Source organism: Rhinoderma darwinii, chromosome 4 (assembly GCF_050947455.1).
Source record: "Rhinoderma darwinii isolate aRhiDar2 chromosome 4, aRhiDar2.hap1, whole genome shotgun sequence".
In the NCBI taxonomy this organism is placed as follows: domain Eukaryota; kingdom Metazoa; phylum Chordata; class Amphibia; order Anura; family Rhinodermatidae; genus Rhinoderma; species Rhinoderma darwinii.
The window spans coordinates 55,967,710-55,992,025 of record NC_134690.1 but is presented as its reverse complement, the minus strand read 5'-3'; the positions used below and the strand labels follow the sequence as shown (position 1 = coordinate 55,992,025).

At 47.6% G+C, this 24,316-nt stretch overlaps 1 protein-coding gene across 1 annotated transcript in view; it reads right to left on the bottom strand.

The window, feature by feature from the left end:
* The window catches only part of MBOAT2 (membrane bound glycerophospholipid O-acyltransferase 2), a 243,077-nt gene that overhangs the window by 42,959 nt on the left and 175,802 nt on the right, over positions 1-24,316 (bottom strand). The window contains exon 7 of the mRNA XM_075861127.1: positions 5,111-5,294. Within this exon, the coding sequence (XP_075717242.1) occupies positions 5,111-5,294 (184 nt within the window). The remainder of the gene's footprint in view (positions 1-5,110; positions 5,295-24,316) is intronic.

The following is a 24,316-nucleotide window of genomic DNA, read 5'->3' as shown; positions in this document are numbered from 1 at the left end:
TTGATCTCCTGTCTACCCACAAGAATAGCAGTTATCCTACAGATCTGGATAAGATACATCATTCAGACAAGCTGTGCTTCCCTATATAGCCCAAGGACGGCGCTGCATAAAGAGTTAAAGGGCTTGTCAGATCTTAGATAGGTGAACAAAGGGACCTCTCATAGTCTTTAGCAGGGATAGCTTTCCGTCAGAACGGAGCCCTAGCAGAAACAAACGGCAACCTTAAGTTTCCGTTTCCATCACCATTGATTTCAATGGTGACGGATCCGGTGCCAGTGGTCTCCGTTTGTCTCAGTTGTGCAAGGGTTCCACAGTTGTGACGGAATGAATGGCGTAGTCAACTACAGTATTGCTTCCGTCAAAACGACGGAACCCTTGCACAACTGAGACAAACGGAGACCACTGGCACCGGATCCGTCACCATTGAAATCAATGGTGATAGAAACGAAAACCTTTGATTTTTGTTTGTGTCAGTCAGGGTCCTGCTCCTAGCATCATTGTTATGGACGACGCTAGGAGTCCCTGCCTCTCCGTGGAACTATTGTCCCGTACTGAAAACATGATTACAGTACGGGACAATTGTCCCGCAGCGAGGCAGGGACTCCTAGCGTCGTACATAACAGCAGTGTGTTCGGTCCGGGATTTGCGGCCGAAATACGTTCCGTCCTTTACGGACCGAACATGCTCGTGTGAATCCAGCCTTACAGAGCAGTATATAAAATAAGCAGAGGTCACACCCTGCATTGCCTATGGGACCTGTACACTGCCCTATGATTAATTTTAGGGGGAAAAAATGGTAATAGTCCTCTTAAAAGGCTTTAAAGTGACGGCATATCGCTATCATCACTTATGATTGGTGGGGGGCTGACTTCTTGGACCGCCACCGATCCTGAGAATTAAGGGGCTGCAGCGCTGAATCAGTGCTGTGTCCCTACTGTTTTTTAAGTAAATTCACAGCCAGGTGTTTGGGAGCGCTGCTGTGCAGGGAAAACTTTGAGGGGGACTGGTATTGGTGTCAGGAGAGTAGATCGTGAGTAATAGAGGAGAAACATATTCTGTTGATAAATAAGGTTTAGTGACCTGTGACTGGCTCTGCCTCCACACAATACTGAGGAATCATTGAGAGTAGATTTCCCATGAATAAGAACAATGAACCTGCCACATCTTACTTTTTTTTAGCAAGAATTTAATAAACTTCAGTAAGAAATTTAATTAACAATTTGTGTATCTCTCTAGAACAGGATATTTATAAATGCTGCAAGCAATATACAGTTATACTCTCAATTCATGGGCAGAGCTTTCTAATCCCTCTGACTCATTAAAGGCTACTTTCTTAATAAGACCTCATTAATTAGTCTGTTAGCTAAATCACCACTCAGACAGATTAACTCTTACTCTGCCGGAGGTTGTGTCAGGACCACTTACTATCAGATAATACAATGGTAGCCTTCTATTACTGGACTGTTTTTTTATGGCAAAAATGTTTCAATGTCAGAGTGGGATTGAGAAACATGTCAGCGGTGACAACTTTGTCTCATCCCACAACATCACATTGTATATTGTAGGCAAGTAAGGCTTCGTTCACATCTGCGATAGAGTCCCGTTCCGACACAAACGGAAACCAAATGTTTTTGTTTCCATCACCATTGATGTCAATGGTGATGGATCCGGTGCCAATGGTTTCCGTGTGTCTGTTGTGCAATGGTTCCGTTGTTTTGACGGAATCAATAGAGTAGTCGCTTCTCGGCCTTTTGTCTAAGATCAAGTGTAGTACCTGCTCAAGCTGAGGTTAGTAATCATCCCTGCCGGTGGAAGTTTGGACCATCGTAGGGGGATGACAGAACGCTGAGGTGAGGGCAGGGAACATGGACGGTTATCGCTCTGGTGTACGCATTTGGTTTAAAGGTACCATTTGTAGGTGACCAGGCGACCGCCGGATCGAGGTCAGGAGGTCGGGTAGTTTGGAAGCCCGAGTTGCTATGTGCCCCAGGGCTGGTGACCCTGGGGTGCCCTAACTCACTGGGGGGGGGGGGATCCCACTGAGTGAAGGCACATTTTGCACGCACTCTCTTTCACACTATATGAGCACACACCTTTATTCTCCCGGCCTTCTGGCTGGGAGATGAGGAATTTTTTATACCTGGCGGATGTCCAGGCTGTATCACAGCGCACATCCACTTATTTAATTTTGTTTTTTCACTGTGTGTTTGTCACAAGGATTTTGGGATGTGGTGCCCTTTTGGGACCCTCCCGAGGTCTAGGGGGAAAATGTGTGGCCATCTGGTTCCGTTTTCCCCTGCAACCCGGCCTCCCTTCTTCGGAGGGGAGGTACTACTTTGATGCAGGCTCCTAGGTAGACACTGGGGTGGCAGCCCAGGTAGAAGCCTAGGAGTGTGTTTGGGTTTCCCTAAGCTTCGGCGAGGGGGGATCATCGATCCTCTAGGCCTATAGCTTGGAGTGTCGGGGAATGGTTTTTCGGGGCCTCTCTCTTTTAAGAGAAGGGCTGCGATAGACCGCATCCTTGTGCACTTTTTGTGTGGCACCTCTGCACTTTTTATGCACTTGGGTGATAGAAAGCACGGCTCGGGCATTCAAAAAAAAATAAAAAATCAGTGTGCTTTGCGTGTGGTATGTGTTTCTCACGCACTTGCAAGCACTTCTTTTTTTTCTTACATATAATTGATGCGTGAAACACGGACAGCACATGGATATGCGTCCGTGTGCTGTCCGTGGTTTTCACACACACATTGACTTCAACTTGGGCGACTAGGTGCGTAACGACACATACAGAGATGGAATACGGCACATACATCCCAATAGAGAATGCGAACGGGAGCTGTTCCATTCACTATAGCGTACGCCGTCTGTGTGGGAACGGTGCATGTGCCGCTCCCACACAGACCAAAACGAAGCTCGTTAGCAGAGCGAAATCCGGCGCCATTTTCATGTGGACCGGAAGCCGCGGCCGGACAGTAAGATGACGACTTCCGGTCGCGGCTTCCGGCCATATGTTCAAGGCAGTGAAGACGCAAGGTATAGGAGTGGAGGCGGCAGTGGCGGCAGGAGCAGGTAAGTTATGTTTATGTATGTGATGTGTGTATTATGTTCGTGTATGTTCGTGTTATACTGTCTGATTACCACTGTATCTAATCCTCCTACACTGTGCATTCGCTCAGAATATGGTGGCACACAGGGTAGGAGGTTTGAAGATTCAACCCCCTCCTTCTCCTGGCACTAGCCAGAATAAGGGAGGGGGGATTGTGTGAGGACACTAGAGCGAGTGTGTCTACCCAAAATTTGCAGCATAAAGCAATGAGGTTGCTTTACCACATTGACCATGCTCAAATTTTGGGAACTGTTCCCTCTAGTGACCAGCACATGGAAATGTTATAAATTAGAATCTAATTTATAATATTTCCTGACTTGTGAAAAAATTTAGAAAATGAAAACAATGTGTAATCACTTATATACTAACTGTTTAACTGAAAAAATCTAATAATAATTTCTAGCGACACATTCCCTTTAATTGCCAGAATACCCTGACCACCCTCCTGCAATGCAACAATTTTGTGCTAAGCAGAAGAGAGCAGCTCCTGAAAGGCCTAGAACACCTTTATGGAGAATATTTAGAATGGAGCTTCTTTAGGTGTTAAAATTGTATGATTTCTTCCTAGTTGTTTTCTTTCTAGTAGTCTTTGTCTTTATGAGTACTGATTCATCATGCAAAACACCCTCTTTTTGTTTCGACAACATGTGTATTCATCTACTCAAACAAACCTAGTTTAGCATACTCTGATCTTTTAGGTTTGGTAGGCTTTGTGTCGTACACCCTTTTTATTTTTTCGTATTTGAACCAGATTGCAACATTATAGGTCAAAATAAAAAGTTTTAGAAACTAGATTTGCAGTTTTGTTTTTTTTACTGTCTATAGTTAGCATTAGTGGCATCCGTGATTTTCTTCAAACATTTGTTGATTTTACTTTCAATTTTCTAATATTTTACAATAATATTTATATATATATATTTTTAACTTTGAGTCCATCTCAGTGATTCATTGTGGGGAACATAAACATATTTGTTATCGGTGTACCAAATTGAGATTGGTTTTATGTTCGTTTTTAGTACATCACTTGATTGGGTGGAGCAGAAGTTCCAGGCATAGTCGCACTGGTACGGATGTCTGTAACGAACCTGTCTTTGAGGATGTGAACCCACCTAGTTGTTACGGATTTGACTTTGGCTAAAACCAGGAATGGGGTCTAAGGAGCTCATCGGTCTTTACCCTTTAACCCTTGTACAGAGATCTGAACTTCACTGCGGGGGATTCCCAGGTCGCTACCCCAGGAGTAGTCTCTGTTAGCAACAGCTGATTTAGTAGCATAGATGGTAACAGGTTGCAGAACTAAGTCAGCGGCCAGAGTACACAGTCAGACAGGTAAATGGTTATGGCAGGTCAGGTCAGATGTAAATGGTAGACAAGCAGAGGTCAAGGCAGGCAGAGTTTAGTCATAAACGGTAGTCGGGCAGAGGTCAGGCCGTGTTCAGAAACTAGCCGGGTCAATAACATAATAGTAATCGGACAGTAGAGCACTACAGCTTTGTAGGAGACTGAAGAACCTAATTTCTTAGGCGCAGAGCAATGGGCATTGGTGGAGAACATCACTTTTGGCGCACTGGCTCTTCAAGAAAGTGGTCATTGAGTGCATACGCAGTGCTCAGTACCTGGAGGAGAGCAGCAGCGGTCAGCATAATGCTGGCCATGGGAGAGAGCATCAAAGGAGCAGCAGGGCAGGGCGGGATGGCAGCCAAAGAAGGAAACAGGACGGCGGCCACATGTAAGAGCAGCACGGTGGCCAGTACCGTGGCTGGCTGTGACAATGTCCATGTACCAGTTATTGCAGTGAGGATGCCACGGAGATACTTTTTGTTCTGCTAATCGGTGGAGGCCCTGTGGGTTTGACCATCACCGATCATGAATTGATGGCCTATCGTAAGGATAGGTCATCAATGTTATATTCTGGAAAATCCCTTTAATAAACAGCAGACATTGCAGTAGTTATCTAACTAGTTCATGCATTGTCACAGAATAGAAGGAAAAACAAATCCTTACATTAGGTGATGGTTCCTTGTGATCATATTTTAGGTCTTCTTTTCCATTGACTTCAGCCTCTTTCACTTGATATGATCTGCCTTCAATGAAAGCAATATAGTCTTTATACGAGTATAACGGTCCTGCAAGGATGCCCATGAAATTACAGCAGTAACTTAAAAACTCCAGTAGATTTGGCATGCGTCTGTAATTCAAAGATAAGCAGCTGGTGAGATGTAAAGCTTTAAAGGGAACAAAAACATGGCAGGTGCATTGATATTTTTATAAGACGTGTGGTGAGAATCAGTGTTTCAGTCAGAACAAACACAACTTTAATCTCCACACCACGAACTGTTATTTGTTTCATCTGCAACAGTGAACAAAATGTGAAAACAAACACTATCATGACACTAAAACAAACAACAACACGACAATACTGTATCGCAAATTCAAAAATTCTACGGAATTAAAGGAGTTTTCCCATCAGGGACATTCATGATATATCCACAGGATATGTCATAAAGGTTAGATAGATGCGGGTCCTACCTCTGGGACCAGCACCTATCTCTAGAACGGGGCCCCTTAAACCCCATTCTACCTTTTTCTGCTCCCGCTGCCTCCCGGCCACTTCTTGACTATATGGTAGGGAGTACGAAAACAGCTTAGGTTTAGGGGGCCCCGTTCTAGAGATAGGTACGGGTCCCAGAGGTGGATATGTCATAAATGTCCCTGATGGGAAAACCCCTTTAAATATACCATTTCATAACAGGATCTATTTAAATATCTTAGCAAGGTCTAGAAGCTGGTGCAAAAGTTGAGAGAAAGCGATGACACGCTGTAGGGCTGGGTTCATACAACTCGGTTAAAGAGCAATTGATGCACAATATTCAGAAAAAAATTGTCCTGCAACCTAGCCTTCCCACTTCTCCAGTAGTCACAGCTGTCCTCCACACACTAGTCACAGCAGCCACTCCCTACTAGTCACATTAGTCCCCCTCCATCATCAAAGCAGCCCCGCTTACACCATTACACAGTATACCTGAAAACAGACATATGTCTGGGGGCCGGCCTTAGGTTGGTTGGTGCGCTGTGCAATACTTTTTATTGCTGCCCTCTTTATGGTTTACCATAAAGTGCCCAAATGACACAATCATACTGTGACCAAATACCATTGCCGTAAGGCACCCAAATAATATTGCCAGACGATTGCCTCAATGACACTGTCTAATCAATAAACTAGGGAATGTTGCTGCGTCATGTGTAATTGCCTTTCCATAGATTTGGGCATGAAGTTCTGGGATCCAAGTGCCCAGGGCCAGTGGTGTGCCTTTGAGTAGTGATAGATAAGGCGCCCCGTGCAAATGCACAGGTCTCACACCTCTAAGGCCGGCCCTACATATGTCCATTACATTTAAGCGGATGGGGAGGAAAACCTCCCCAGTAGTCACAGCCGTCCCCTCCTTCCTTTACTAGTCACAGCAGCCCCCCTCCCACTAGTGATCCCAGTAGCGCTACTGTAAAGGATCTGCCAGGCACAGCTTCGGGGTTAACTCCCTTAATTAATCAGTCAGCACCTGAATCTACATCCCTGAGACTGACTCCAGCTTCCACCACTCAGGCTGGCAGGCTTAGGAGTGGGAGAGCCTATCGCAGCCTGGCCAGACTCAGCTAGCTCCCGCCCTCTGTCTATTTATACCTGCATTTCCTGTTCCTCCTTGCTTGTTATTCTTTTTCGTGTGGTTTCCTGGCCCAGCTACAGCTCCTTCTATTTTGTTCCTGCTCCATCAGACCCTGGCTTACTGACTAGTCTTCTGCTCTTCGTTTGGTACCTCGCACACTCCTGGCTTGACTCGGCTCGTTCACCACTCTGGTTGCTCACGGTGTTGCCGTGGGCAACTGCCCCTTTCCCTTGCTTGTATTCCCTTGTATGTTTGTCGTGTTTGTCGTGCACTTACTGAGTGCAGGGACCGCCGCCCAGTTGTACCCCGTCGCCTAGGGCGGGTCGTTGCAAGTAGGCAGGGACAGAGTGGCGGGTAGATTAGGGCTCACTTGTCCGTTTCCCTACCCCCTGGTCATTACATAATAACAAGCCCATACCTAGTCTACCCTGGTCCCTGACACCACTATGGACCCCCGTGAGACCCTGGCTCAGCAAATGCAGGGTCTCTCCCTACAGGTCCAGGCCCTGGCTCAGAGGGTCAACCAGCCTGATGCTACCTTGGTAGTTCCCCTCACCGCACCTCTTGAACCCCACCTCAAGTTGCCCGACCGGTTCTCAGGGGACCGGAGGGCTTTTCTCTCCTTGCGGGAGAGTTGTAGGCTTTACTTTCGTTTAAAGCCTCATTCCTCAGGTTCTGAGAGCCAGCGGGTGGGTATAATTATGTCCCGGCTCCAGGAAGGGCCCCAAGAGTGGGCCTTCTCCTTGGCTCCTGACGCCCCTGAACTTTCCTCCGTTGATTGTTTCTTTTCTGCTCTCGGACTTATTTATGACGAGACTGACAGGACTGCCTTTGCCGAGAGTCAGCTGGTGACCTTACGTCAGGGTAAGAGTATTGCTCTGACTTTAGGAAGTGGTGCGTAGCTTCTCGGTGGAATGACCCTGCCTTAAGGTGCCAGTTTAGGTTGGGTCTGTCGAATGCCCTGAAAGACCTGCTAGTTAGCCATCCCTCTTCTGACTCCCTAGACCAGGCTATGGCTTTAGCGGTACGACTTGACCGACGTCTCAGGGAACGACAACATGAACGTTTATGTGTTTTCTCCTCCGACTCCCCCATGAGGCCTCCCGAAGTTCCGTTGCTTCGTTCCTCCCCGAAAGACTCAGAGATACCTATGCAACTCGGGGCCTCCGTGTCCCCCCAACAACGTAGAGAATTCCGCAGGAAGAATGGTCTCTGCTTCTACTGTGGGGATGACAAGCATCAAGTGAACAACTGTCCTAAGCGTAAGAATGCAGCCAGAGAACTTCCGCGCCTAAGTGATCATCGGGGAGGTCACTTGGGCGCACAGGTATTTCCAGTAAATAGGAAACGTACTAAGATCTTGCTTCCCTTTCAGGTCTCTTTTGGTGGTAGGTCTGCTACCGGCAGTGCCTTCGTGGATTCAGGGTCCTCTACTAATATTATGTCTGTGGAATTTGCTATGTCTCTTGCTATGCCTCTGATTGATTTGCCTAAACTTGTCCCGGTAGTGGGTATCGACTCCACTCCTCTTGCTAATGGTTATTTTACACAGCATACCCCTGTTTTTGAACTCCTTGTTGGCTCCATGCATTTGGAGCAATGCTCTGTACTGTTGATGCAGGGATTATCGTACGATTTGGTTCTAGGCCTTCCCTGGTTGCAGTTGCATAATCCCACGTTTGACTGGAATACTGGGGAGCTAACCAAATGGGGTAATGAATGTTGTACGTCATGTTTTTCTGTTAATTCTATTTCTCCCCCTGAGGAGGCGAATACGTTACCCGAGTTTGTTCAGGACTTCGCTGATGTTTTCTCTAGGGAGGCCTCCGAAGTGTTACCTCCCCATAGAGAATACGATTGCGCTATCGAATTGGTACCAGGAGCTAAGCTTCCTAAGGGTAGGATATTTAATCTTTCTTGTCCCGAACGTGAAGCCATGAGAGAGTATATCCAGGAATCCCTGGCCAAGGGTTACATTCGTCCCTCTTCTTCTCCGGTAGGTGCTGGCTTCTTCTTCGTGGGGAAGAAGGATGGTGGTCTTAGGCCATGCATTGACTACCGTAGCCTGAATAAGGTCACGGTAAGGAACCAGTATCCCCTTCCTTTGATTCCTGATCTCTTTAATCAGGTTCAGGGGGCCCAATGGTTCTCTAAATTGGATCTACGGGGGGCGTATAACCTTATTCGCATCAAAGAGGGGGATGAGTGGAAGACTGCGTTTAACACGCCCGAAGGCCATTTCGAATACCTCGTCATGCCCTTTGGGTTGTGTAATGCCCCTGCGGTCTTCCAGAATTTCATAAATGAGATTTTGAGAAATTACCTGGGGATATTTCTTGTAGTGTACCTTGATGACATACTGGTGTTTTCCAAGGACTGGTCCTCCCACATTGAGCATGTCAGGAAGGTGCTCCAGGTCCTTCGGGAAAACAAACTGTTTGCCAAAACCGAAAAATGTGTGTTTGGGGTACAGGAGATACCATTTTTGGGTCAAATCCTCACTCCTCATGAATTCCGCATGGACCCCGCCAAGGTTCAGGCTGTGGCGGAATGGGTCTGTAATGGCAGGAAGGAGGTGAAGGGAAAGTGAGCCCTAATCTACCCACCGCCCTGTCCCTGCCTACTTGCAACGACCCGCCCTAGGCGACGAGGTACAACTGGGCGGCGGTCCCTACGCTGTCTAAGTGCACAGGAAAACAAACAGGGAACACGCAAGGGAAGGGGCAGTAGCCACGGAACGCAACGAGGAAACGGAGCGGCGAACGAACAGTCAGGACCAGGACGAAGTGAGTACAACCAAGCGGGCAAGGAGACAGAAGCAAGCCAGGGGCAAAGCAAAGCAGGTCAAGCAGAACTGCAGCAAGGCAGAAGCAGGCTGGAGCAAGCAGCAGTGGGGCCAGGAATCCAAAAGAATTACAAGCACTGAGGGAGAGAACAGGGCAGGTAATAAAGGACAGGGGGCGGAGCTAACTCCGACAGACCAGGCCGCGATAGGCTCTCCCACTCCTGAGCCTGCCACCCTGGTTGGTGGGAGATGGTGTCAGTCGAACAGGTCTGGCCTCAGGTGTGGATTGATTAATCCCAGGAGTATACTTAGATGAAGTACCTGGCAGATCCCTAACAGTACTCCCCCTTTTATGAGGGGCCACCGGACCCTTACTAAGGGGACCCGGTTTAGTGGGGAAGAGAAGGTGGAACCTCCTGATCAATACCCCAGCGTGAACATCACGGGCAGGTACCCAAGTCCTCTCCTCCGGCCCGTATCCTCTCCAATGGACCAGGTACTGGAGGGAGCCCTGGACCATCCTACTGTCCATAATCTTGGCCACCTCGAATTCCACCCCCTCAGGGGTGAGAACGGGAACAGGAGGTATCCTCGAGGGGGACCAGGACGGGGAGCAGCGTTTAAGGAGGGAGGCATGGAAGACGTCATGTATGCGAAAGGATGGGGGGAGCTCCAGACGGAAGGATACAGGGTTGAGGACTTCAATGATCTTATAAGGTCCAATAAATCGGGGAGCAAACTTCCTGGACGGGACCTTAAGGCGCAAGTTCCTGGACGACAACCAGACCAAATCCCAGACGACAAACCGGGGGTTAGCAGAACGTCTACTATCCGCCTGAATCTTTTGTGCGCTCTGGGACGCCTCTAGGTTCTTCTGAACCTGGGCCCAGACAGTGCACAGTTCCCGATGAACATCCTCTACCTCAGGATTATTGGAACAAGCAGGGGAGACGGAGGAGAACCTTGGGTTAAACCCGAAATTACAGAAAAACGGGGAGACCCCTGACGAGTTACTGACCCGGTTATTCAAGGAAAATTCAGCAAGGGGAAGGAATGAGACCCAATCGAATTGACAGTCAGAGATGAAACACCTTAAATATTGTTCCAGGGATTGGTTGGTCCTTTCCGTTTGGCCATTAGTTTCGGGATGGAAGGCGGAGGAGAAGGACAGATCAATCTCCAACTTTTTACAAAAAGCTCTCCAAAATAAGGAAACAAATTGTACCCCTCTGTCAGAAACGATATTGACTGGGGCCCCATGGAGACGCAGGATGTGTTTCACAAACAAAGAAGCTAACGTCTTGGCGTTAGGTAGCTTCTTAAGGGGCACAAAGTGGCACATCTTGCTGAAGCGGTCGACTACCACCCACACCACCGACTTGCCCTGAGATGGAGGCAAATCGGTGATAAAATCCATGGAGATATGGGTCCAAGGTCTCTGGGGAATGGGCAAGGAACGTAGTAGGCCCGCAGGTCGGGACCTAGGGGTTTTGGACCTAGCGCAAACCTCACAAGCGGCGACGTAAGCCCTAACGTCTTTAGGCAACCCAGGCCACCAATAGTTTCTGGTAATGAGGTGTTTGGTGCCCAAGATGCCAGGATGACCAGATAGAGCGGAGTCATGGTTTTCCCTGAGTACCCTCAGCCGGTATTGCAGGGGAACAAACAGTTTGTCCCCAGGGACGTTCCCGGGAGCTGCACCCTGATCAGCCGCGATATCAGAAGCTAAATCAGAATCCGTGGCAGAGACGATTATACCAGGGGGTAAAATACAAGCAGGATCCTTCTCGGAAGGAGGATTGGCCATGAAACTACGTGACAGAGCATCAGCCTTAATATTCTTGGACCCAGCCCTATAGGTAACCAAGAAATTAAATCTGGTAAAGAATAGTGCCCACCGAGCTTGTCTAGGATTAAGCCTCCGGGCCGATTCTAGGAAAACCAGATTCTTGTGATCCGTAAGGACCGTTACCTGGTGTCTGGCCCCCTCCAGGAAGTGCCGCCACTCCTCAAAAGCCCATTTAATGGCTAGAAGTTCGCGGTTGCCAATATCATAGTTACTCTCCGTGGGCGAAAACTTCCTAGAGAAGTAAGCACAGGGGCGGAGATGGGTGAGGGAGCTGGTACCCTGGGACAAGACGGCCCCCACTCCCACCTCGGAAGCGTCAACCTCCACAATAAATGGCTCCTCTTAGTTGGGCTGAATCAGCACGGGGGCCGAGATAAAGCACTTCTTGAGGGTCTCAAAGGCCTGGACGGCCTCAGGGGGCCAGTGGAGGACATCAGCACCCTTGCGGGTAAGGTCCGTAAGAGGCTTAGCGACGACCGAGAAGTTGGCAATAAATCTCCTGTAATAGTTGGCGAACCCTAAAAAACACTGTAACGCCTTAAGGGAGGCAGGTTGGACCCATTCCGCCACAGCCTGAACCTTGGCAGGGTCCATGCGGAATTCATGAGGAGTGAGGATTTGCCCTAAAAATGGTATCTCCTGTACCCCAAAGACACATTTTTCAGTCTTAGCAAACAGATTATTCTCCCGAAGGACCTGGAGCACCTTCCTGACATGCTCCACGTGGGAGGACCAGTCCTTGGAAAACACCAGTATGTCATCAAGGTACACAACAAGAAAATTACCCAGGTACTCTCTCAGGATTTCATTAATAAAATTCTGGAAGACAGCAGGGGCATTACACAACCCAAAGGGCATGACCAGGTATTCGAAATGACCCTCGGGTGTGTTGAACGCAGTTTTACACTCATCCCCCTCTTTGATGCGGATAAGGTTATATGCCCCCCGTAGATCGAACTTAGAAAACCATTGGGCTCCCTGAACCTGATTAAAAAGATCCGGAATCAAAGGAAGTGGGTACTGGTTCCTTACGGTGACCTTATTCAGGTTACGATAATCAATGCACGGCCTAAGACCACCATCCTTCTTCCCCACGAAGAAGAAGCCAGCACCTACAGGAGAAGTCGAGGGGCGAATGAAACCCTTGGCCAGGCATTCTTGGATATACACCCTCATGGCTTCACGTTCAGGACATGAAAGATTAAATATCCTACCCTTAGGAAGCTTGGCACCAGGCACCAAATCGATAGCGCAATCGTAATCTCTATGGGGGGGCAACACCTCGGAGGCCTCCTTAGAAAACACATCGGCGAAGTCCTGAACAAACTCAGGAAGCGTGTTTACCTCCTCCCGGGGAGAAATAGAGTTAACAGAAAGACATGACATAAGACATTCATTACCCCATTTGGTGAGATCCCCAGTATTCCAATCAAACGTGGGATTATGCAACTGCAACCAGGGAAGGCCTAAAACCAGATCAGACGATAATCCCTGCATCACCAGTACAGAGCACTGCTCCAAATGCATGGAGCCAACCAGGAGTTCAAAAACAGGAGTATGCTGAGTAAAATAACCATTAGCAAGGGGAGTTGAGTCGATTCCTACTACAGGGATAGGATAAGGTAAATCAATAAAAGGCATCTTTAGAGACATAGCAAATTCCACAGACATGATATTAGCAGATGAGCCAGAATCCACGAAAGCACTGCCCGTGGCAGACCGGCCAGCAAACGAGACCTGAAAGGGAAGCAAAATTTTATTGCGTTTCACATTAACGGGAAATACCTGTGCGCCCAAGTGACCTCCCCGATGATCACTTAGGCGCGGAAGTTTTCCGGCTTCTTATTCTTGCGCCTGGGACAGGTGTTCAGTAGATGCTTGTCGTCCCCACAGTAGAAGCAGAGACCATTCATTCTGCGAAACTCCCTACGTTGTCGAGGGGACATGGAGGCCCCGAGTTGCATAGGTACCTCCGAGTCCTCCGTGGAGGGGCGAGGAGACGGGACCTCGGGGGGGATCGCAGAAAAGTCAGAGGGGAGCACACTGAAGCGTTCTAGCTGACGTTCCCTGAGACGTCGGTCAAGTCGTACTGCTAGGGCCATAACCTGGTCAAGGGAGTCAGACGAGGGGTAGCTAACCAGCAGATCCTTCAGGGCGTCAGATAATCCTAACCTAAACTGGCACCTTAGGGCCGGATCGTTCCACTGAGAAGCTACGCACCACTTCCTAAAATCAGAACAGTATTCCTCAACCGGTCTCCTACCCTGACGTAAGGTCACCAGCTGACTCTCGGCTAAAGCAGTCCTGTCAGTCTCGTCGTAAATGAGTCCGAGGGCAGAGAAAAAACGATCAACAGAGGAAAGTTCAGGGGCGTCAGGAGCCAAGGAGAAGGCCCACTCTTGGGGCCCTTCCTGGAGTCGGGATATGATGATACCCACCCGCTGGTTCTCGGAACCTGAGGAGTGGGGCTTTAGGCGGAAATACAGTCTGCAACTCTCCCGGAAGGAGAGAAACGTCTTACGGTCCCCTGAGAACCGGTCAGGTAACTTGAGGTCGGGTTCTAGAGGTGAGGTGAGGGGTACTACTAAAGCAGCGTCACCCTGATTGACCCTTTGGGCCAGGGCCTGGACCTGTAGGGAGAGGCCCTGCATCTGCTGGGTCAGGGTCTCAAGGGGGTCCATGATAGCGTCAGCGTAGGAGAAATGGTAGACTAGGTAAGGGCTTGTAATTATGTAATGGCAGGAAGGAGGTGAAGGGAAAGTGAGCCCTAATCTACCCACCGCCCTGTCCCTGCCTACTTGCAACGACCCGCCCTAGGCGACGAGGTACAACTGGGCGGCGGTCCCTACGCTGTCTAAGTGCACAGGAAAACAAACAGGGAACACGCAAGGGAAGGGGCAGTAGCCACGGAACGCCACGAGGAAACGGAGCGGCGAACGAACAGTCAGGACCAGGACGAAGTGAGTACAACCAAGCGGGCAAGGAGACAGAAGCAAGCCAGGGGCAAAGCAAAGCAGGTCAAGCAGAACTGCAGCAAGGCAGAAGCAGGCTGGAGCAAGCAGCAGTGGGGCCAGGAATCCAAAAGAATTACAAGCACTGAGGGAGAGAACAGGGCAGGTAATAAAGGACAGGGGGCGGAGCTAACTCCGACAGACCAGGCCACGATAGGCTCTCCCACTCCTGAGCCTGCCACCCTGGTTGGTGGGAGATGGTGTCAGTCGAACAGGTCTGGCCTCAGGTGTGGATTGATTAATCCCAGGAGTATACTTAGATGAAGTACCTGGCAGATCCCTAACAGGGTCCAACCTGCCTCCCTGAAGGCGTTACAGTGTTTTTTGGGGTTCGCTAATTATTACAGGAGATTTATTGCTTACTTCTCGGTCATCGCTAAGCCTCTTACGGACCTCACTCGCAAAGGTGCTGATCTCCTCCACTGGCCTCCTGAGGCTGTCCAGGCTTTTGAGGTCCTTAAGAAGTGCTTTATCTCGGCCCCGGTGCTGGTTCAGCCCAACCAAATGGAGCCATTTATCGTGGAAGTTGACGCATCTGAGGTGGGAGTGGGGGCTGTCTTGTCCCAGGGTACCAGGTCCCTAACCCATCTCCGCCCCTGTGCCTACTTCTCCAGGAAGTTTTCGCCAACTGAGAGTAACTATGATATTGGCAACCGCGAACTCTTCCTGGAGGGGGCTAGACACCAGGTAACGGTCCTTACCGACCACAAGAATCTGGTTTTCCTAGAATCTGCCCGGAGGCTAAACCCGAGACAAGCTCGATGGGTGTTATTTTTTACCAGATTCAATTTTTTGGTTACCTATAGGGCTGGGTCTAAAAATATTAAGGCTGATGCACTGTCGCGTAGCTTCATGGCCAGCCCTCCTTCGGAGGAAGATCCTGCTTGTATTTTGCCTCCAGATATAATCATTTCCGCGATCGATTCTGATTTAGTCTCTGAAATTGCTGCTGATCAAGGTTCAGCTCCCGGGAACCTTCCTGAGAACAAGCTGTTTGTTCCCCTGCAATTCCGGCTAATGGTACTTAGGGAAAATCATGACTCCGCACTATCTGGTCATCCAGGCATCCTGGGTACCAAACACCTCATTACCAGAAATTATTGGTGGCCTGGGTTGCCTAAAGACGTTAAGGCCTACGTCGCCGCTTGTGAGGTTTGTGCTAGGTCCAAGACTCCCAGGTCCCGACCAGCGGGCTTACTGCGTTCGTTGCCCATTCCCCAGAGACCTTGGACACATATCTCCATGGATTTTATCACCGATTTGCCTCCATCCCAAGGCAAGTCGGTGGTGTGGGTGGTGGTAGACCGCTTCAGTAAGATGTGCCACTTTGTGCCCCTCAAGAAACTACCCAACGCCAAGACGTTGGCTACCTTGTTTGTCAAACACATCCTGCGTCTCCATGGGGTCCCTGTCAATATTGTTTCGGACAGAGGGGAACAATTTGTTTCATTGTTTTGGAGAGCCTTCTGTATGAAGTTGGGGATTGATCTGTCCTTCTCCTCTGCCTTCCATCCTGAAACCAATGGTCAAACGGAGAGGACTAATCAATCTCTAGAACAATACTTAAGGTGTTTTGTCTCTGACTGTCAATATGATTGGGTCTCATTCATTCCCCTCGCCGAATTTTCCCTTAATAACCTGGTCAGTAACTCGTCAGGGGTCTCTCCCTTTTTCTGTAATTTTGGGTTTAATCCACGGTTCTCCTCCGTTTCACCTGGTAGTTCCAACAATCCCGAGGTAGAGGTCGTTCATCGGGAACTGTGCACAGTCTGGGCCCAGGTTCAGAAGAACCTAGAGGCGTCCCAGAGCGTACAAAAAACTCAGGCTGATAGAAAACGTTCTGCTAACCCCCTGTTTATGGTCGGGGATCTGGTGTGGTTGTCGTCTAGGAACTTGCGTCTCAAGGTTCCGTCCAAGAAGTTTGCTCCCCGGTTTATTGGGCCGTATAAGGTCATTGAGGTCCTCAATCCTGTCTCCTTCCGGCTGGAGTTACCCCCATCTTTTCGTATACACGACGTGTTTCATGCCTCCCTCCTTAAACGCTGCTCCCCGTCCTTGGCTCCCTCGAGGAGACCTCCTGTTCCCGTCCTCACCCCTGAGGGGGTGGAATTCGAGGTGGCCAGGATTGTGGACAGCAAGATGGTCCAAGGCTCCCTCCAGTACCTGGTCCATTGGAGAGGTTACGGGCCCGAGGAGAGGACTTGGGTACCCGCCCGGGATGTTCACGCTGGGGTATTGGTCAGGAGGTTCCACCTGCGTTTCCCCAGTAAGCCAGGTCCACTTAGAAAGGGTCCGGTGGCCCCTCATAAAAAGGGGGGTACTGTAAAGGATCTGCCAGGCACAGCTTCGGGGTTAACTCCCTTAATTAATCAGTCAGCACCTGAATCTACATCCCTGAGACTGACTCCAGCTTCCACCACTCAGGCTGGCAGGCTTAGGAGTGGGAGAGCCTATCGCAGCCTGGCCAGACTCAGCTAGCTCCCGCCCTCTGTCTATTTATACCTGCATTTCCTGTTCCTCCTTGCTTGTTATTCTTTTTCGTGTGGTTTCCTGGCCCAGCTACAGCTCCTTCTATTTTGTTCCTGCTCCATCAGACCCTGGCTTACTGACTAGTCTTCTGCTCTTCGTTTGGTACCTCGCACACTCCTGGCTTGACTCGGCTCGTTCACCACTCTGGTTGCTCACGGTGTTGCCGTGGGCAACTGCCCCTTTCCCTTGCTTGTATTCCCTTGTATGTTTGTCGTGCACTTACTGAGTGCAGGGACCGCCGCCCAGTTGTACCCCGTCGCCTAGGGCGGGTCGTTGCAAGTAGGCAGGGACAGAGTGGCGGGTAGATTAGGGCTCACTTGTCCGTTTCCCTACCCCCTGGTCATTACAGCTACCCCCCATTTTTCACAGCAGGACTTCCCCAAACCAATCCACTTCCCAGCAGTCACAGTCCTTTATTACAATATATAATAATAGAGTGTAAATCACAAGTAGTACAGATTGCATGTGAACATAAGAAATAATGTGATGCCAAACAATGGCATAAACATCTATAGTAATGACGTCTGGTCAGCAGGTGACAAATACAGGTTGCACTTGTTATATAACAGTAGGGTACTTTTACACGGCCCAACATGGACCATGAAAATGAGCGCCGATCAACGAGACAGATCGTTGATCGGCGCTCGTTAGCTCCTATCACAAGGAGGTATGTATGTGGACAAGCGCTCGTTACTACAATTGCTCGTCCCCATACATTTCTATCATGTTGGCACCACGTCACACTGTTCACACATGGAGATGTGCTGCCGACAACGATAATATTTAAGGCATTTAAAACAATACAATCAGCCGATCATCGGCTGATCGTTGCCCTGTTTACACAGGACAATGATAGTGAACGAGCGTTCTGTGAAAGTTCGTTTGCACGATAATTGGCAGGTGTAAAAGGGCTCTTAGTGGGTTGCAACTTTGAGAGAGAAATAATCTGGCAACAAATTATTTTTCTTAACTTATCAAACAATTATCTTTAGCGCTCATGCACATGGCAAAGACAAACCCTGTACCGGAGCACATGAAGCCCCCCCCCCCACCCCCGATTATGTAATACAGACCCATTGGCACTCCATGTGCCGTGGTATGGTGCCTCAGTTAGACACCATATTCTCCACTTGAAAAAATGCTCATATGGGAGAAAACTTTCATAATATGGCATGAAATGAGGCACGCTACTATTTTCTTCTCACAAATTCCGTATAAAATTTAAGACACAGGAGGTACAGTACAGGCCCATAGCAAGTCCTGTGTGCCGAACTACAGATCCATGTTCATGAGCCCTCAGTCTATAGACTACCTCCCTACACTCTAGTAGTATACTGTATATCTAACACTGTATAATATACAATATTAACAGTCACAACAAGTCAGTCTACATCAATATACATTATCAGGTCGAAAGTATCTCGCCAGTAGCAAAGTGTCTCTATAAAGCTGGTAATTCTGTAAGTCCTAAAAAGACTTCTATTCACTTTCTAATTCAGCAATGATGTTTCATGGGGGAATAATAATAACAACCCTTCTATAGAAATATTGGGTCTTTCAATTTTCCATATGCACGTTTTTTGGGATCGCTTGTAAAGGTGAAAAAACTAACAGCAGATGTTTCGGTGCCCCTGCGTGCGTTTGCCTTGATTTTCACAAACCTTGAATGGCATATACTGTAGATCTGGAGAACTGGCAGGTTTAAATTCATTCCATTACTCCCTCTCCTCCACTATGCTCTGTTAGTGTGTCAGTTTTCACTGTTGATCTAATTTTCTATTCCTGAACAAGAAAGCTCATAATTCACATTGCTGTAAACCCCGTTCCCCCCGAGAGCCAAATGCTCCAGTGTACAAAATTATAATTCTAATGAAATAGAGCGATGCAGAATATGTTGGCGCTATAAAAGCAAAATAAACTAAATAAATTAAATTAATAGATTGTTCATGTGATTACCATTAATAAGCAACGCTGTCTCCTGGAATAGATTTGTAATATAATAGGAACCTATACACTTTAAGTTTCAAAGATGAAAACGGTTGGAAAACAGAGTTACTTTTACATACAGATACAGTCAGTTCACTTCCCCACTCTTCTTATTTTGCTGACCAGTCATTTTGGCGGAATTTCACAAAACTTACAAAGCTGAGATCATCAGATCCTAAAACAAAAGCAAATAGAAGATTGCTCCATTTCCAAATGACGTGAGCGAGAACAGATCATTCCATCAACATCCGCAGCAATGCAGCCACTGGGGGAGCGTAGACAGATGTTTATAATTATGAGAAGCGCCTGACCTTTCCCAAGCAGGGAAGAAAAGGTGATGGTCGATCATTGCTAGAGCAATACTCTGCTTAATACATGCAGTGCTGCGGAAAGTCAGACAATTATACCGCGCTCTGACCCAACCGCAGTAATGTACGCCTCAGCATTTTCTTCCCCATTACATCCATTGCTTTCTGAAGGCAGAGGGAGGTCATTATCCTGATTTAATGGTCCATTATGTGCACACAACACATTCAGTAAAGACCTAGAGCCTCTCGACACCTGTCTTCATAAAACAACTTGTTCAGTGCTACTATCTGCCTGTGCCGCGTATCTTCATTTACATTATGTACAGCTCACTGCATATAAGGAAAGAACAGGGGTATATTCATGGCAGTGGACCTTAAGGCCATAGTCTTCAGTCCCAGCTTGGTCTTATGCGTCTAGGTCTGTGGTTGGAGCTACTTTTCTGAGTATAGGACAGAGTAGTATAAAGAAAAGTTCTCTAATATAATATTTATACAGTACCGAAATCATCTCAGTAATCTGTAGGCACAAACCCTTTGGCCCCTTTAGACTCCAACCATCCACTAGGCCGCACCCTCAAGTGAATCTCCAAATTTTATCATCGTTTCATTGTAGGTCCAAAATTCTGTGCAAATTAATTTCTTAATATTTCTTTATAGCAGTCGGAGCTCTGTGTTTCTGATAGAGAACTATAACTCTCCTGCGTGGACATATATTTAAATAGTAGCTGTGGTTTCAGGTGACTTTTCAGAATAAGCTGTCACATGTGTGTACATAAGGAATAACACTATTTCTGGCCATTATATGAGTTGCATTCTGTTTTTTTCATTTTTCCCTCTGCAGGCTCTATTTCTAATTGTCATTCATCCCTGAACTCAGCTCCAGAGGGGATGGAGACTAGCTGCTATGATGTCTCCCATACACAGCACACAGAGGGGATCCTACTCCCCTATCTGTCTGTCTCTCTCTATTACAGACACACACACACACACACACACACACACAGAAGCAGCATGAAGGAGATTATACAGCAGTAATGAGCAGTGTTACTGTGAATACAGCACTGGGGTGAGACAGAACACTAAGTAGAAGCATCAGCTGCTAGCAGCATCTTGTGTGTGTGTGTGTGTGTGTGTGTGTGTGCCTTTCTCTCCCTCTCTCTGCAGCTGCTCACTCCCCTCTCCATATACTTCTATGGGCAGCAGCTGTAACCTGATCCTACAGTGAAGCTGATTTACATACCTCCCAAAAGGGCTTAAATTGGGCAGGGCTTGTGCAAACTTTCATAAATGTGGGTGTCTGCGGGATGTTTTGTGGGTTTTCTCTGGAAAATCAAGGGCAACTGGGATGCAAATGTTGGGAGGTATGGGATTTTACCAGTGATTTGAGTGTGAGTGATCAGTGCAGGAGGCAAGGATGCTGGCAATGATGGAAGAGGATATGCTGCGATATTCTACATCGGAGAAAAAGGTGATTTATTCGCCCACCAAAGGCGTTGTGTACATCTTGCTTCCTGTTGTGGTGAGTTACAGCTTTTTTTTATAAGGTAAGACAAGGTGCTTGGCTTGTTCACATGTAAATTTATGTGCCGGGATGTGTCACGTTGGGTGCACTGGGCCGTACCGTCTTGACGGTATAGCAGCTGGCCAACAGGACGCAGGTCACAGTCTATAGTTCGTATAGTGTACTTGTGGCAGGTCGGACAGTAGCAATGACAGGCTCGGCTGGTACTTAGGCAGCAAGCAGACGTCAGGCACCTGACCAGGTAGCACGGGATACAGGTACAGGAACGGGGAACACTGGGAGACCATTTGCTTAGACAAACAGGGTACGACAACAACGCTCCGGCATGGCTGGAAGGGGCTGGGCTGGGCCCTTCTTATAGTCCAGGGTACACATGGGCTAATTTTGACATTTAACACCGGTGCGCGCGCTGGCCCTTTAAGAGCGGGCACGAGCGTGCGGGCGCACCCTACGGGACCCGGCCCAGGTAAGCGGAAGTGAGCGCTGGCGACACTGGGGCCAGCGCTCACAGACCCATGGCTGCGGCCGTCAGGAGGTGAGTGAGCTTGATGGCCCGCGGCCATCGACATAACAGGATGTATGGCCCGGATGCCTTTGCTGTTCTGTAACAAATAAATGTATGTGCATCATCATGCTTGGGGGACTGGTAGGGACTGACCTAGTCAGTATCGCATTGCAGTCAGTGAGAGGAGTACCGGCAGTGGCCAACAGTAGTGCAAGACTAAGGGGAGATTCGGTCCATGTGGAGGCTTATGGGGCCTTTTTACAAAGCTGCCAGTAGCCACCTGCTCAAGGGCCACTAGGCCCGAAGTACGCAGTAGCAGCCACAATCTTAAGGGCTACAAGGCCATTGTATCGAGGAGGGTGGCCTTGGCCCTGTATCTGCTGGTCTCAAGAACAAGCCAGCCATCTTGTCAGTCTACGTCGTAACTAATTCTGTGCCTTCCATAGTGGTAAGAACTGTATTGCTTATGACCATGTGCCCTATCAGTGTTTTCAAATTCGGCAGTCTAACTGTTGCTTTGTTTCATCTTTCTCCGCGAGATCCCTGCATGGTATTTCCACCATGTTGCCCCACCCTCCACCACCTTACAGTGTGACTGCCTGGTATCCATGTGATGGACAGTGAAGCCAATCACCTGTGGTGTATGAGGGAATCTTCCGAAGAGGATCAATTGCACCGCGGTGGGGACGTTTCTGCGTTAATCCGAGGCAGGCTGTGATGTAGAGGGTGGCTCCTCAGTGACCCAGGCCAGAACTAAGACAAGGCCAGAATCCATGTGTCCACAGATCCTCTGGCACAGCTGGATATGGGGGAACTCCCAAGGCAGTTCAAATCCCTGGCCTTAGTTTTAGACCGCCCGGTCAACAAATCGGACGTGAATCGTTAATGAAGTAAAGGAATATCTGCTGCTGTTTCTGACTGAAGCACCTTTAACATCCTTCCACCAGCATAGCTTTGTCAATACCTCATTTTTATATGAATACCCATAATTTACATATCAACACAGCAGGTGCCCTTCCCCCAAGGCCTCCTATGGAAAATCCAGGGGTGTATATATGGGAATCGCTCTGATAATACTGCAGGCTTGCTAGAGGAAATTCTAACTGTTGAAATATATATAGAATATTGCATAAGAGCTGGGATTCACTGGTCTGGGAATGCGGTTTTACACCACAGCAGTCCAAAGTTCCTGATAACATGGGCTGGATATCAATATACTCCTCAGTGACGCCTGATATCACCATATTACATGGTTATACATGAGGCCAGTAATAGGAGGATCTGATCTGTCAGGGAGGATTTACTAAAGTTGATTAGCTGAGCAATGGAAATGTAAAAATATACTGTACATTGATACCATTAAGGGTCATAGTACAGATATGTAAAGATTAACCGGTTAAGGACTAGGCTGTTTTACAGCTAAATGACCAGAGCAAATTTCACAATTTTGCTATGCGCTTCTTTAGATGACTATAACTCAGCAGGTGAATAAAGTTCATCTTTGAATTTTACACTCTTTTTAAAGGACAGATAGGGCTTTGTTTTAGTGGCATTTGTCAGTATATATCATTTTTATTTTTTTCTCTAAAGTGGGCAAAATTGGAAAAAAATGCAAGAATTTAGCAATTGCGCCAGTTTATGCTAGCATTTTTCACACACGGTATGGACCACGGACAAAATTCATCTCCTTTCACGTTCTTCCACTTCTCCCGTGCATGGGGATACCAAATATGTGTGCCTTATTCACTGTGCGGGCATGTGCCAGGGCTTGGCATAAAAGGAGGCTTTTCGGCCTTTTCGGTCCAGGAATTTTGCATTTGATTTTATAGCCGCATACTGTTTTCTGGGGGGCGTAATGCTGCTGAAACATTAGAATTACCCCATAAATGACTTCATTCGCACAAGTAGACCCCACAAGGTTTCCTTCAAGGGGTTTATCGTCTTTTTAGACAGTCCAGTTTTCTTCTGAAAGTTTCTTGAATAAGATGGATCAAAATAAAATTAGCAATTTTTTAGCAAATGCGTCAGTTTATACCAGCATTTTTCACACACGGCATAGACCACGGCCAAAATTCATCTCCTTTCACATTCTTCCACTTCTCCTGTGCATGGGGATACCAAATATGTGTGCTTTATTCACGGGCATTTGCCAGGGCTTGGCATAAAAGGAGGCTTTTTGGCCTTTTCGGTCCAGGAATTCTGCATTTGATTTTATAGCAGCATACTGTATTCTGGGGGGTGTAATGCTGCTGAAACATTAGAAACACCCCATAAACGACTTCATTCACACAAGTAGATCCCACAAGGTTTTCTTCAAGGGGTTTATCATATTTTTAGACAGTCCAGTTTTCTTCTGAAAGTTTCTTGAATAAGATGGATCAAAATAAAATTAGCAATTTTTTAGCAAATGCGTCAGTTTATACCAGCATTTTTCACACACGGCATAGACCACGGCCAAAATTCATCTCCTTTCACATTCTTCCACTTCTCCTGAGCATGGGGATACCAAATATGTGTGTCTTATTTATCACATAGAGAAGTAGGAGGGCGGACGATACAAGAAGCTTATTTCACAAATCGCTTTTTTTCAAAGCTGGTTTTACAAAACTCAGAGTTTCTATAACACTTCCAAAATATCTGCTCTTGAAGCAGAAATCCCAAAATATTCATCTAGGGGTATAATGGGAATTTATTTTTTGGGGTTTTCTAAAATAAGAAATTGCAGGTTTATGCAAATGGAGCTATTCAGATGAACTTTAGAGAATATGCAAACATGACATCCACCCCCCACCCATTCCCTCCCTCACCCTTGGAGTAAAATCAGGGGAAAAATAAAAAAGTAATGTAGGGCAAATATATTTTCAACGAATTAACTAAAATCTAATAATTCAGAACAGTGTGGTATTTTTTAAAACATGGCTCAATGCACAGGCCTGGTTGTGAGGGACATGAGGGACAGAAATATCGGGAATCTTTGCGGTGCCCGTCTTTTCTGCAGACGCGGCACTTTTTCTGCGGGTTGCTTCTGGTTGGTGTTGGGGGAATCCGACTGA